Here is a 15236-nt window from a genome sequence, read left to right as displayed (position 1 = left end):
AATATAGCTTCATGTGCCAGCATCTTGGAGACGGCATTATTAATTGAGTCCTAGTGTGGGAATCTATCGAACTCTTGTCTAATTGAATGAATGAAGGAGATGGGACGAAAGGATGCACTACCTAATTTGAAGGCTACTGAACTTTTTGAGCTAGAGGGGTACTATGATAATAAAACTTCTGTTAGCAAGATGTAGCAACATCTTGATCAGGCATTAAATAGCTCCCACGGGTAGCTCGGACGGTGTGCCCCCTCTTTAGGGTATGGCCACTTACCTGGCAACCAGGGTTCGAGTCCCGTGGCTTACGTCTTCGGTGTGGAGTGGGGTCTCCTCTCCCGGAGCGCAGGGGAATTAGTCGGGTCCCGTAAGGATTGACTCGGACACCCCCTGTGTCGACAAAAAAAAAAAAAAAAGAAAAAGATCAGGCATTAAATACATACATCTAGGTTTCTCACGGAGTTTTTTTTTTTTTTTACAAGAGAACCTGCATCTGCACGCATTACGTTTCTCATGGAGTAGATACTGAATCCTGTTGTGTTCATAATTGGACTAGCTGATGCATTCACAAAAAATTAACCCCTTTGTCCTTACCTTTCAGGTAAGGCATACCAAAGTAAGTCGGATAAACTGATCCCCAAAATTTTGTAATATCAGTAGCATCTTCAATCAGGCATATGGAACCAATTCCTGCATTATAGACGAGATGATCCACAGCTAAACAGAGATTGATTAGGCTTGTTCCATACTTCTACACGTAAAAAGGAAGACATTACAAACAAAAACCAGAATATAATATTAATACCGGAAATACTACTCTCTATTCATGCCAATCACTCTAGCTAGCTTATTACCATATGCTTATTAATTAGTATTATGTTAGAGATTAAATTATGTATAGTCTTTTTGGACATTATATAAAATATTATATGATATCCCATCAATTGGATTTGGGTTCTTTTTTTTTTTTTTTTTGTCGACACTGGGGTGTCCGGATCAAGACCCGAAGGCGGCCCGACTAATCCCCAGCGGCCCGAATTGGATTTGGGTTCGGGGAGGCCCAAAATTAGGGTTGCCTCGAACTCGTGGTAAGAGAAACAGTAAAAGGGCTCCAGGCTTTGAGCCCTTGACCCATCCAACAATCAAGAATGGGGTTTGACAGGGAAGAGTATCCTTATGGAGTATTATATATCTAGGGAAAAATGCACTTTTCATCCTCAAAGTTTGGGGCCTTGACCAATTTTATCCTCAATGTTTAACCCCAAACACATTTCATCCTCAATGTTCCGTAATTTTGACCAATTAAGGACAATTGACGGGAAATATCCAATTGACTGTTACAACCAACGGTTTTACCCAACAAAAAATGGGTAAAACCGAATGGAGCTAACTTTAAAGGAACAAAATGCAACGGACGGACGAAAAGCTCCATTGTTGTCCTTTTTCCCTCTGCCCTTCAACCCCAAAATTTTCTTGCCAATCTTTGCAGCTTTAAACATTCATCCTCAGAGCATCTGGCAGTGGAGCTCCCTGTGCTCTCATTTTTGCCTAAATGAGGAGCAGAAGTTCTGAAGTCTCCAGTGGTTCATCAACTCCATTCTGCAAGTGTGGGTTAAGAACAAAAATGAGCACCTGTTGGCGCGGCGAGAATTCGGGAAGAAGATTCCTTGGTTGCTCTCTGTGGCCGGTAAGAAATATTTGTCTAAAAATGTTGGTCCTTCAATGTGTTAATTTAGCTAACTAATTTCTGAGAAATGTCATTATTGTTATGGTAGAGACCCGAGAGATGCAGGTACTTTGAATGGGTTGATGAGCCAATTTGTCCAAGAGGGAGAGTTCTCATTCCTGGTTTGCTGAAAAAGACTAACAAAATGGAAGAACAAGTTGAAAGAATGCGTAAGAGGGAGAAATTTTTTATTATAATAATTGTGCTTTTGGTGGTTTTGCTAGTACTGAGTTGGAGCAGTAAAGGCGAGGAAAAAGTAAAGGGAGGCAAGTTGCTGCTAAGACTGGAGTGATTTTGGTAAAATTGCAGAAGAAAGAACATTTTGAAGCTGGCTGTGTTTGTTGTTGGAACGAGAGTTGCATTTTTTCCTATGAAGTAATATCCAATTGCAGGGTATAGAAAGGGACTTATTTTGTTTGTACAAAGGTTCCAAATGAACTCTGCAATTTATGTAAAAGGTGGGATTTAGGAAGGGAAATGTATTTGGCAACAATGCAATTTATGAACTCTGTAATTTATTTTGTTTGTAAAGCTATGCGTTGAGTGTAAGAAAATGGTCCTTGTCAAAGTGTTGTTCATATCATAAATATAAAATGGCCATGAACTGATAAACCACATGTACTGATAATACAAACAGATGCAAATAAACCACGCTAGAAAACAAATGCAAATAAACCAAACTGGCAACTAAGCTGATAAACCAAGATTGTCCCACATGTACTGATAAACCAAGTTGGAATATAAATGCAAATAATACAAACAGATGAACATGAAAACAGCTGCCATATATGTATATCATAACTTCAATACAATTAAAGTGCATTCTCAATGAAATAAAGCAAACTACATGATCTGTTGTTGAACATGGGTCCATAAATGAAATAAAGCCAGCTATCACATTACAGCTTGCACTTCCATAATTACTAGGCAAAGCAAAAGTTGAAACAACAAAAGTCATTCACTAATTACAAAAGCAGCAACTTGGCTTGAACAAAAGCAGCTTGGCTTGAAGAAAATTCAGCATGTTGTTTCTCCTATCACAGTACTTTCTCCTTTCCCTTCGATCTAGATGAACTAGGAACACTTAAATCTGCCTTGCCAGCAGCAGCAACATGCATATGAACATCTCTAATCCTGAAGGGCATCTGTACTTGTTCTTTAGTTTGTGTTCTGGGTTCCTTGGTGCTATATTTCACTTGAGACCTTGACAGCCCAAACACTTCGAACATATCCTGGTCTACTTGATCTGGGGCAGAGGATGTTATGTCAATCTCAACCAGTGGCTCAGCATCCTGTTGATGTTCAATGTTTGAATCATCATTACAAACTGCAGCTGCAACTCTTCTTGTATGTCTATGTCTCTTCTGCACAAAACAGTGAGATAGCAAAAATCAAATTGCATAAAGACAGAAAAATCAAAAGATGTAGCAGGTTTTTCTACCCTTTTATTTGAAGACTCAGCAGCAGGCTTCTTGGTTTTCTTTGTTCCCTACAGTTTAAAAGGAAAACATGTCATTTATATACCAAATAGCAAAGATAGCTGTAACAAGTCATCAAAACAACTTACAACTTTTTTTCCATCTTGGCTAGCTGGATTGTTGGTAGAAGCAGCAACTTGGCTTGAACTAATATCAGTTTCTGCAACTGCAGGATCTTGAGCATCTTTGAGAAGCTTGCAGGACCTCATATTATGTCCCCTTTGATGACAGTATCTACACTTGTTAATCTGTCCCACTCTTGTCACCTTCTTCTTAGTTTTTTCCTTGGCTTGTTGAACCTCCTCTGCACTTCTCCTTCTCAGCTTTTTAGGCCTTCCAGGTGCTCTCCCATATAAGGGTGGTAAAGGACCTTCACCAACATCAGTAAGCCCCCATTCACTTTCTCCATTCATGGGACACACTGATCCTTCATAGCACTTCATATATGTCTCCACTGTATACCATTTTGAAACATATAGCAGAGGATCCTTTTTAGCCATCCACAATGCAGCAATGGCATGGGGACAGGGAATACCTGTTAATTCCCATTTTCTGCAAGAGCATGTTTGCTCCTTGATGTTCACTGCATATTGGTCACCATATGGGCAACTGACTTCATAAAGATCATCATTTGACTTGAATGGAAAACAGTCAGGTGCTCTATCTACATTTTTCTGCATAATGTGAAGAATTCTGGGGCAATAAGGATAAGTCTGCCACTTCTCTTTGGCCAGATCCCTATTTTTTTGCATTCTCTGCATCATGTACAACCGTATTGTTTCAAACATTTCAATTATTGGCTTCTCCCTAGCATCAAGAATTTTGCTGTTGAAGCACTCACAGATATTATTCAATAACATAGCACATTTAGGATGAGTGCTAAAATAAGCTCTGCTCCATTGACTTGGTGGTTTGCCATCAAACCACCTGGCTGCCTCTATATCAATTTCAGCCATTGCTTCCATTCTGCTACTGAATTGAGCTGGTGTTGTTGCTTTGGCAACAGTCCATAACGCTCTCCTCAAACCTTCTCCTTTGAAACCAGCAGATGAAAAGTTATTGTGCAAGTGTTTCACACAAAATCTGTGGGCTGCATTTGGAAAAATCATATCACATGCTTCAATTAGACCTTTTTGTTTGTCACTCATTATTGTCCACTCATAATCCTTTTCAATCTTCAAATCTTCTTTCAATAGTTTGAAGAACCAGCACCATGAGTCCTTACTTTCACCCTCTGCTGCAGCATATGCTATTGGAAAAATGCCATTATTAGCATCAACTCCAACAGCTGCTAGCAAAACTCCTCCTACTGATCCTTTCAAAAAAGTACCATCTACTCCAATAAATTGCCTACATCCAGTTAGGAAACCATGCTTCACTCCAGCAAAACAAATGTACAGCCTCTCAAATCTGCCTTTCCCTGTTTTTGAGTCTCTAAAGCCATCAACAGTTTTCATTATAACAGTGCTACCAGGGTTGGATCTTAGAATTTCATGCATATAAACTCCTAATTTGCTGTACTGGTCCTTTTCACTGCCCTGAACAATTTTCATTGCTTTTCTCCTTGTCCTATATGTTTGATTTTTTGTGAAGGAGCACCTATTTTCTTTCATTACTGTCTTCCTAAAATGCTCCAAATCTAATTTAGGATTACACCTAAACTCTTCACAGTACTTCTTAGCTACCCATCCAGAATGCACAAGAGGATTATCATATGTAAAACCACATGTGTGATTATCTTCAAATGTTCTTATTTGAATAGTTCCATCCCCACTTAATTTTCTAGCATATATAACCCAATTACATTCACTATTTCTGCATCTAGCCCTCACCCTCACTCTATCTTGTTTCACAAACTTACAAGGCCTGCCTTGTTTCACACTATAATTATGTACAGCAGTCTTGAAAAGTTTCAGACTTGTGAAGGACATATACAGCTCTAATTTTGGATTGTCAATATGCTTAGGATCAAAAGTACGAGACCTCAATTTAGACTCTTCATCATCAGACTCATGAATGCTTTCAAAATCAGATTCAGAATCAGGAACCTGTTCTGTTTCATCAGAATCAGGAACCACCTCTGCTTCATTCAAAGGATCAGGAACCACATTTTCTTTCCTGTGATTATCTACTCCCAACCATTCAGCATTTTTGTCAACATTATCATGAAATATACCATCATCAGCATCATCACCTATTTCATAATCTGAATCAATAGCTGAAAAAAAAGTCTCATCACTTGCGTCAGAATCATTATCACAATTATTAGCAGCACACCTTCCTTGACCTTCATCCCTAATATTATTGTTACCATCACCATTTTGGAGTTCATTTTCTGTCTCATCTACCTCATACGGATCATAACCAAGTTGTTGCACTAGAATTTCATGAAAAGATACTTCAAGATATAAGTTAACTTCCTTAGTTGGTCCAACCTCCCCCTTAACATAACCATTTAACTCCCTACTGCTGTCTATCCTCCTAAAGGTGTTATTTTCCCAACCATAGTACACCTTATGACCATATACACCAGCACTCTCAGTTAATCTATCCACTTCAAAAACACTTAGACCTATACTCTCAACATAGTCAAACACACACAAATCTCCACCTTCGTAATGGGGATCAGGAGTATATGAAATGAGGCCTCCATGGTGACATCTTAATGTAATAAATGTGCTGCCCGTTTCTGGTTAAAGAAAAGAAAATAATATAGATCAGACTCTTCAGGAAAAAAAAATGCTTCATCATTTCAGCATAACAAATTGTTGACCCACACAAAAACTACCAAACAAGGACCACTTTCACTTTTTCCATACACATGGCCAGATACACATGGCCGGCAAAATATACCAAGTATTATTGTTTATTAGTCACTCTCACCACAAATTTATAGTCAATCGGCAACTATCATCAGACATAAGGGACCACATTCACACTATAATAATCAAACCAAGACAAATTTTTTGATTTATTTATACCTCATGCAAATGGCCAAATCTGGAAAAAAAATAGCCGTAAATTGTAGTGGGGAAACAGTACAAACACAAGGGACCACATATCAGGTTTCCTTCTCCAAAAAAACACATATCTTTATGCAATGTAGTTGTTGATTTTGGATATAAATACCGTAATTTGGGGGTGGACAAATGTGGAGCTCTTTCTTCCGCAATGTCATATTTTTCTTCACCTAAAATGCTCCACGGATGCCGTCTATGCCCTCCTTCTTGCTAGCAGATGCTCGAAAAGTGGATGGAAAGATTGGCACAAAAATTTTTAGGGCTGACAACGGAGAAGAAAGAAGGAGAAGACAGAAGCTTTTTTCCTTTCGTTTTGCTATTTTGTGCATTTTTGTCCGTTAGAAAAAATGGATCCATTCGGTTTGACCCGGTTATATTGGGTATAAAGTTGGATCTAACGAATTGTGCTTCTCACGTGCAAAGTTCCGTCCCAATTTTTGATTTGTCCTCCAATTCCCGTCAATTGTCCTTAATTGGTCAAAATTACGGAACATTGAGGATGAAATGTGTTTGGGGTTAAACATTGAGGATAAAATTGGTCAAGGCCCCAAACTTTGAGGATGAAAAGTGCATTTTTCCCTATATATCTAACCCCTCATCCAACGATGCTTTAACATTTTCAGCTCTCTAAGAAAATGAGGCGAACAGAGGGATTGGGATTTCTGTGAGGGTGGTTGCCCATCTCCTTTTCTCTGCCTGTGATTTCTTCTCGCTCTTTTGAAAACCAACAGCCCTTCTTCGTGGAACAGTTCTTTTCTCAGCTAATGACTTTAATACTCCCATGTGACTTTCCTGCGAACCAAACGGAGCCTTAATGATCTCTAACGTCTTGCTTCTTCTTGACATGACTGACCCTTGTCCTTCTTCTTCTTCTTCTTCATCTGCTTCTAAGGCAACAAGAGGGCTGTGATGATTTAACTTGTAGAGCAAATGGTCAGTGTGTTTGAGGCAAATCCGACCCGTATCTTGGCTGGGCAACCCGGATGGCAAATGTGAGGGAGAGGGGGAGAGGAGGGGTTTGAGAGGATCCATCCCTCTTTCTGGGGTTGGGTCCTCTGTCTGTTTTAATTTTCAGTGTTTCCCTCACGTCACGTTGCAACCGGTGTTGCAGCCATGGCGGCGTCACTTTCTGTTTCCCTGACCTAATTTAGACATATCTGAGCCTTAAAACTTCAAAAGTGTCCGGTACCAGCTTAGGAAAATGCTGTATAAAACGTTGGTTTTTGTTATTGGTTGATTTTGCATTTTTAGGTTGTTTCGCCTCTCCCTTTAAGCTTTGGATATATTAGAGTCAGGTTAATGTGGAGTTAGAGGTCTCAGCTTTTACTAGCTAGGTAGTAGTAACTGGTAAGAAGGAATACTTACACTGGCCATGTTAAGCAACGATCCACTATTCAACATGTCATTGTCAGGTCAAGATAGTAATATGAAAGTTCTGATCCATTGAAGAGTATTCTTGCAAAATCAGGTGCTGATGAGCAATTGGATACCACTGCAAAATATTACCACTACTTTGGCCTTGAATCTAATTTGTGGAATACCCTTCTGGAATGTTTCGAAAGTGTACCATTCCCTTGATTGACATCATGCTAAGTAGCTAAAGTTGTTGCTATTCACCCGATGCGCTAGTATAAAGTTGCTTTGGTAAGATTTTTAAGTGTTTTGATACCATTTTGAGGTTGGTTACTTTGTAGTAAAAAAAATATTGCTGCTGTTATTTTGAATCTCTCTGGTTTGACTGGTTGCCATTTTTTAAAAGAGCAGAGGGAGATTGTCAGAAAAATAGGAGAATCTTATCAGGAACAAGTTAACAGGCGTTTCCTGGGGTTTATGATAATTAGTGGTAGTTCCCCTTTGTGCGATGTTTCAAGTTTCCTTCCTTTGTCCTATCACCTGACTATTTTTCAGTGAAAGATGAAACAAAAATTCTAGCAGCCATCTCATCCCAGAAAAAAAAAGACTAGCAGCCACTGCACCTCACGCTCGCCCAAGTCTTCTCCTTCTTGGCGTCTATATAATTGAAATTCAATTCCCAAATGAAGAATCCAAACAAAGTAAATCATCTAACTTGAAACCATTTTTATCAAATTGTAGTTTTAGAATGAAGCATGATGACCTGATTTGAACAACGGAATGGTTAGTGTCTGTGAACTGTTTAAAGATGTCAGCTTTCGTGTTATGAATCTTCCACCTCTGTTCTCTCTATATGATCTAATATAAGCTGTTACACTGATGAATATAACCAAGAATTTTTGCTTCTCCATGAAAAACAATGTCCCAAAACAGACACTTAATTTGCATGTTTCGTCACGCAAAAATAGAACCAATTGCCGACTCCAACGACAATGATCACCGGCTTTTCATGGCTTGTGCTGGGATGATGACTTCATTAGGAAAAAGATTATCTAGAGTTTGCACGCTACAGCCAAAAACTGCAGCTAGTCTGATTTACTTTGTGAACGAGGAGGCACTGGAGTAGCCTTTGCTCCCCAGGATTTTATCTTCAAGCAGTGTTGGTAGCTAGCCCATTCAATTAGTTCAGGACATAATATCTTCAGCAGGAATAGGACCTTGCACCATTTGGGTACTGTCACATATCTTTCTTTCCGGCATACCGAGTCCACCATTGCTTTTGCACAATCAGGGGAGCTCATGGCTGGCAGCTGATCAGCATCTAAAAAAACCTGCACAAAAACATAATCACCACAATATTCAATGAATTGCTCATTTTAGATGAACTTCTCTTTTTGATTATATTGTTGAAGTACCTAATTACCCAAGAGAACTTTCAAACTTTTTATAAACTATATGATCAGATGTCTTACATTTACCAACTCTGAGTCAAATTCTGTAGTTCCATGCTTGGTCATGTGTTTCCCTTTGGTAATCTCTGACTCTACAGGACCAAGAGTTGCAATTGTTATAGAGATTTCAGAAGCTAGTTCAACTCTCATCGTCTCGTAGAAGCTGACCAAAGCCGCTTTACTTGCCTGAAAAATCAATTATATACTACGACATTTTCGAACAGTTTACCTGAAAAGAAAGCCAAATACGTCCAGAACAGAATAAGCTCATGCAAAGTATCTTACAGAATAGATGCTCAATCCTGGTGGGCTCAAAACTGCAGCTGATGATGCATTAACCAAGATGGATCCCTTGGACCTTTTCAGGTGAGGAATTGCAAAGTAAGTCGGATAAACTGATCCCCAGAAGTTCACATCCTGAAAATTCGAAGTACATGGAACTTGGTTTAATAGATTGATTCCTACACTCTCTAAACAGTCAACTCATGACGGTTAATTACCATAACAGGTTGGAGGTTTGTAATGTCAGCTGCATCTTCAATTAAGCACATGGAGACAATTCCGGCATTATTGACAACATGATCCACTGCAAATAAACTGATTAGTGATTAGGCTCTTTTGTAAAACTCTATACGCTTCTTGCAAAAGTTGGTGATGGAAATACTTACATCTGCCAAAATGGTCAACTGTTTCCTCAACAAATCTCTTGCAGTCATCGACCTTGAGTACATCTGCACATATGGGGACAACGTCCGGCGAGCCAAGTTTCCGGGCATTTTCTGCCACCTCCTTGAGGAGATTCTCCCTCCTGGCAACAATAACTAGACAAGCTCCTCTTTTGGCATATTCATATGTCAAGTGCTGCATCCATATGAATATTCATCATTCTTCTAGAACTTGATGGGATGGTAAATGGTAATCACAAATGATCAAGAGCGACCGAAATGGAACCGTGAGAACAAAATCATGGATTTGAACGTACCTCTCCAATTCCTGATGATGCACCTGTGATTAGAACTACTTTTCCCTTGATGTCTTCGGTTGAAAAGTATCTGTAGAAAAACATCAGGAACTTGTAGATGCAGAAGAATGGTAACAGGATCCAGAGAATGGTCTGGATGACGATCATACGAATCGTTCGTGAGAGAGCCATAGTTGACCAGCTGCTGTGGCCTATGTGATTAAGAATGTAATTTATTTTCTAAAGAGTTGGTTAGGTGTGCAGATGTTGTCTAGTTAAATACGCATTCAGCGACGTAAAAATAGGCCATTTCCATCTTGACGCAGATTAAGAAGGGTAAGTTTGTGTAGTTAATGCAATTATTTTTACTTAATACTTTCTTCATGTATCCCTCAATTAATACTAATTTTAGTGCTGTATTGATTACTCTTATTAGTAAATATTTATTAAAAAAAGATGCACATTAAATATGAACATAGTGTGATAAACAAACTATGCGCCTCATTATCTGTTAGGTGAACATTTCAAGTTTTTTTTTTTTGGCTAGAAAATAGTATAAGTCATGTTTTGAACGTATTCTTTTTTGGTATTTTGAACTTTTTTTCGATTAAGTATGTTTTGAAAATACTTATTTTAACAAATGCCTCCTCAATTAGTTAGTCTACTTTTTGTAAATTGATTAATAAATGTGGTCAGAAAAATTGGGAATGAAGTGTATTGTACTACATTAGATGACATTAGAATTTTGGATCCATCTGCAATCTAGTATTTGTCTCAATACTAGACGTGTAGTATTTATCTTTGTTCAATGTGGGAGTGACAACTCAACAAATGATAAGTGCAATGATTGATGAAATAAATATTCATATAAAATGTCCTATTTCTGCCTTGGGTTATGACCGGTTGTTGTAGATGCATAACCGGGAACATGTGTATTAAAAAATGAAAGAAGTGGGGCCTGGCTTACAGAAACAAAAGTGCATATTCTTGTATTGTACCGTCCACGTCTTTAAAATTTATGGTCTTCCCAACGAATTTGTATCAGACAAAATTCAATCTAGTTGTACAGCAACTAGATTATCCGAGGATTAGTGCCAAGGTATGCTGTCCAAGTTGCATTCAATGCCTTCACCAACAGCCACTCAAGCTTTTGGAAATGAGTTATTAAAAATTTAATGAATGAAAATGGTTGTTGTGAATAATAAATGGCATTACTTTGAACCTATACTATAAATTGTTCAAGAATGGCAAGGATCCATCACAATGTATATGGAAGAAAAGTAGGCGGAAAATCAACAAAGAAAACCTCCCAAAATTGAAAAGAAGGTAAGTAATATTTATTAAATTTTGATAAAGACCACGTTTGTGTTTTTTAAATAATTAGATAAATCACTAATGTTAGAGGAAAATGTTATCTGTGGGTCTTGCATTATGCGGTGGGATATGCATCTCTTTGTCTGATTAATTTTTACGAAGTACAAAATAGTCAATTTTTATGCAACTAATTTTGTGTTTAATTATTTTCACTAAGTTTTGGGTCACTATTTGACTATTGGTTCCGTCAAGGACATGGATTTGATGTCATAATAATAATTTAAAATATTAATAGAGGAATGTGATAGACAATAAAAACTATGTAAGGACATAGTTTTCATGTATGTAAATTTGGAAGAAAGAATCGGAATAAATTATCAGCGAGAAAGTATTGGAAGAAAACAACCAACCAAATTATGAATGAGTTTGTGTCCAGATGAAAGAGTAAACTATTTTCGTCCATTTATGACTTTTATTGTAAGTAAGGTAGTGGGAGAAAATGGTGGATAATTAACATAAAAACCTCTTTTAAGACTTTAAATCCTATTACTAAGTCTGGAGTCGTAAATTAGTCAATGTTTTTTTCCTGCTACTCCATTGTTTTTTCTTTGGTAGGACTAAATTTAAAGATTTAACTAATTTTTTTTTAAAAGAAAAAAAAAGGAATGACATGTATTACATTTTTTTGTATAATTAATTTAATTATGAATTTTGTGGAAGAAGTGAAGTTTAAAAGCGGCGTGTTTATATTTTTGAATTCATATATCATGTGAAGTTGAAGTACTAAGTCTGTTTACGTGGGAATAAAATGTAGTAAAAAGGATTTGAGCATTGAATACCAATTCTGGCAGTACGTGAATGCTATATACTAAGCAATCTTTTGTTTTGTAGGAAAAAAAATGGAAGATGGTGGAGGCATGTGTGGAAGACAATCAATGTTAAATTTAAATGAATATCCAGAAGACCCATATGTAGATGTGGAAGGAAATGGCAGTAGAGAGACTGGGGGTGAAGAAAATGTCAAGAGCACTGCAATTGATATCGCCTTCGATCAATTTTGCGTGGATGACATTGAGAGTGATGAAGTGATGAAAATGACATTTCCGTCCGAGTCACATGCCGAGCTATTTTACAACACATACGCAAGAGCAATTGGGTTTAGCATCCGTAAAAGTGATTTCAAGATGTTTGACAGTGAGATTGTGAAATACAAAAAATGGGTGTGCTCGTGTGAAGGAGAGCGCAATCCAAAATGGAGAAATCTTCAAAATAGACAGAGGGAGGCAAAACCCGACTTTAGAACAAATTGCAAAGCTTGTTTTCGGATAAAGTACAAGCCCAGTGATGAAGTTTATGTTGTAACCAACTTTTGGAAAGAACACAATCACCCATTAGCAAGCAAATCAAGTGTCCAATTCTTGCGATCACATAGAGCTGTGAATGATGCAGATTATGCTCTAGCCAGAAGCTTGCGAAGGATGGGTGCCAGAACTAGTCAGATCATGAAATTTTTTATGTTGCAAGCCGGTGGGTAAAGCAATTTGAGATTCATGTTGAAAGATCTATACAACAAGATAGATGCTGAGAGGAAGAAAGAAATTGCTGATGGCGATGCAGAATGTGTAGTTGCATTCTTGGCTGGAAAGCAAGCTAATGATCCGATGTTTTATTATTTGTACCAATTGGATGACGACAGTAGACTGCGCACTCTTTTTTGGGCGGATTCACGGTCTCGAGATGATTACCGTTATTTTGGAGATGTATTGATATTTGATTCAACATACAAGATGAATGAATATCACAAGCCATTGGTTATTCTTGCTGAGGGTAAACAATCATTTCCGAACCTGTGTCTTTGCTTGTGCACTGATGTCAGAGGAAAATGCTGATAACTACATTTGGATAATTTAGACATTCATATCGGCAATGTTCAGGAAGAAGCCTGTATCAGTTCTAACAGATGGTGACAAATCGATTAGGAAAGCAATTAAAACTGTTATTCCAGAAGCACACCACCGATTATATTCCTGGCACTTTCAACAAAATGCCAAAACAGGTGTGAAAAACTATGATGACTTTTTTGAGGGCCTTCATAGATGTGTGTATTCAAACTACACTGAGGAGCGGTTTGAACTGGAATGGAGGAAATTAGTCAAGAATTGTGCACTACATGACAATGAATGAGTGAAAATAGCTTATCGTCGGAGAAGGTTGTGGGCACATGCATACTTATGGGAAAATTTCTTCACGGGAATGAGAAGTACCCAAAGAAGTGAAAAAATGAATGATGTGATGAAAATGTATTTGGATCATGGCATGAAATTGTTCGAGTTTGTGAATGGACACGAAATGGGAATTGCATGGCTGAGGCATCAAAAGTGCAAAGAACACAGTGACACCGAAAATAGTACCATTGTAATGACCACTACCTTTCCGAATTTGGAAAAACACGCAATGGAGTTCTACACCCGTACTATGCTTTTCAAAGTTCGTGATGAAATGATCAAGTGCAGCATGTATAATCCTGAGAGGGCTGGTTCATTTGGCAACCACACAGTTTACCTCTTGAATAAATATGGATCACCAGTTCTACTTGGCGAGTGGAGTTGAATAGAGAGACACTAGAAATGAAGTGCTCATGTATGTCATTTGATGATATTGGCATCCCATGTGCTCACATGTTTCGAATCATGGTCTATGATCACATGAGCCGAATACCGGATTGCCACTTGTTGAAAAGATGGGGTAGACGATCTAATGCAGAATTTGAAAAAGAAAGTTTAGGGGAAACTATCATAGATAGTGTTACTCAAATGGCAACATATGGGAATCTAGCTTCTGAGTGCAATGTGATGTGTTACTATGCATCACAAGTGGATGACAGATCGGTCGCCCGGATTAGAGAATTTGTTCATAGAGAGACAAACCATCTAAAAGAATTGGTGTTGTCCAGGGACCGCAATATTAGTGATGCAACTAGTGTACAAGTAGATGGGCAGCAAAGGCTACTTGGGATCAAAGATCCGCTGGTTGGGCCAAGGGTGATCATATTAGCAAAGGAAAAAATGCACAAATTCACAATAAGTGCGGCAATTGCGGGTATGTCCATCTAAATAGCATAGTGAGGAATTTTTCGAAACTAGTTTTCTTTGACTTATAATACATATGTTGACTAATCCCATGTATGTATTATAGATCGAGGGACGGGCATAATTCAAGAACATGCACGAAAAAATGGATGCGGATGGATGAGCCACCACCAAATTATGCAATTAGAACTGGCGGCATAAATAACTCAAGTCAACAGTTCTATGGTTTCGATTTCGACCGTCAAGATCAGCAAGCAGAAGTAAGCAAGGGAATGGATGATTGGATAAATCTAAGCTTACAGGTAATATTGGAACAGGATTAAATTAATAACTTACCAAATTGTGTGATGGTTTTTTAGCATATCAAGTTAAGAATACACATGTTAGGAGCCTAATTATCGTAAATGAACATGCATTGAGCTTTTACATTAATGATTTCCATTGTGATAAGATGCACTGTTATATTGATATCTTTTGCAGAATGAATATAGAAATGGGAACTCTAGTGTAATGGGTGACACGCCTAATAGCATTTTTATGGAGCATTCTCGTGCATCAGAAATAGAGGTTAGTTGACTGTAATGGCATGCTTTTAAAACATCAGTCCAAGCAAAATGAATTTTTATAGTGTTTGTTACTTGTTTAATTTTGTCTAATATCATAGACTTTGAGTATAGGGATGGTGGAATCAGCATTGAAAACGGAGGCCGCATCAAGCACAAGCCTATAGGAGATTTGCTACTGTCCCTCAAATTCACGGTTCCCACCACACATCAGCATGCTGGCGGGAAGTGAAATTCATAGCAATTGTGAAAACTTTCCTTGTTTGAAATAGAATTCCATCTCG

At 38.0% G+C, this 15236-nt stretch overlaps 2 protein-coding genes across 2 annotated transcripts; one reads left to right on the top strand and one right to left on the bottom strand.

The window, feature by feature from the left end:
- Positions 1-8428: 8428 nt before the first annotated feature.
- On the bottom strand, positions 8429-10330 carry LOC113775637 (11-beta-hydroxysteroid dehydrogenase 1B-like). Its single transcript, XM_027320590.1, has 6 exons — positions 10008-10330; positions 9694-9886; positions 9526-9611; positions 9311-9442; positions 9047-9211; positions 8429-8905 (listed from the first exon to the last, which is right to left on the bottom strand). Exons 1-6 carry the CDS (start codon positions 10176-10178, stop codon positions 8660-8662), a joined length of 993 nt encoding a protein of 330 aa, XP_027176391.1. The 5' UTR covers positions 10179-10330; the 3' UTR covers positions 8429-8659.
- A 2520-nt stretch (positions 10331-12850) lies between these two features.
- LOC113773700 (protein FAR1-RELATED SEQUENCE 5-like) lies at positions 12851-13910 on the top strand. Its single transcript, XM_027318323.1, has 3 exons — positions 12851-13149; positions 13235-13426; positions 13511-13910. The coding sequence occupies exons 1-3, from the start codon at positions 12851-12853 to the stop codon at positions 13908-13910; spliced, it is 891 nt and encodes a 296-aa protein (XP_027174124.1).
- The last annotated feature ends 1326 nt before the right edge of the window (positions 13911-15236 follow it).

Source organism: Coffea eugenioides, chromosome 6 (genome assembly GCF_003713205.1).
Source record: "Coffea eugenioides isolate CCC68of chromosome 6, Ceug_1.0, whole genome shotgun sequence".
NCBI lineage: Eukaryota > Viridiplantae > Streptophyta > Magnoliopsida > Gentianales > Rubiaceae > Coffea > Coffea eugenioides.
The sequence above is the reverse complement of the archived record's forward strand: the minus strand, read 5'-3'. Positions and strand labels throughout refer to the sequence as shown.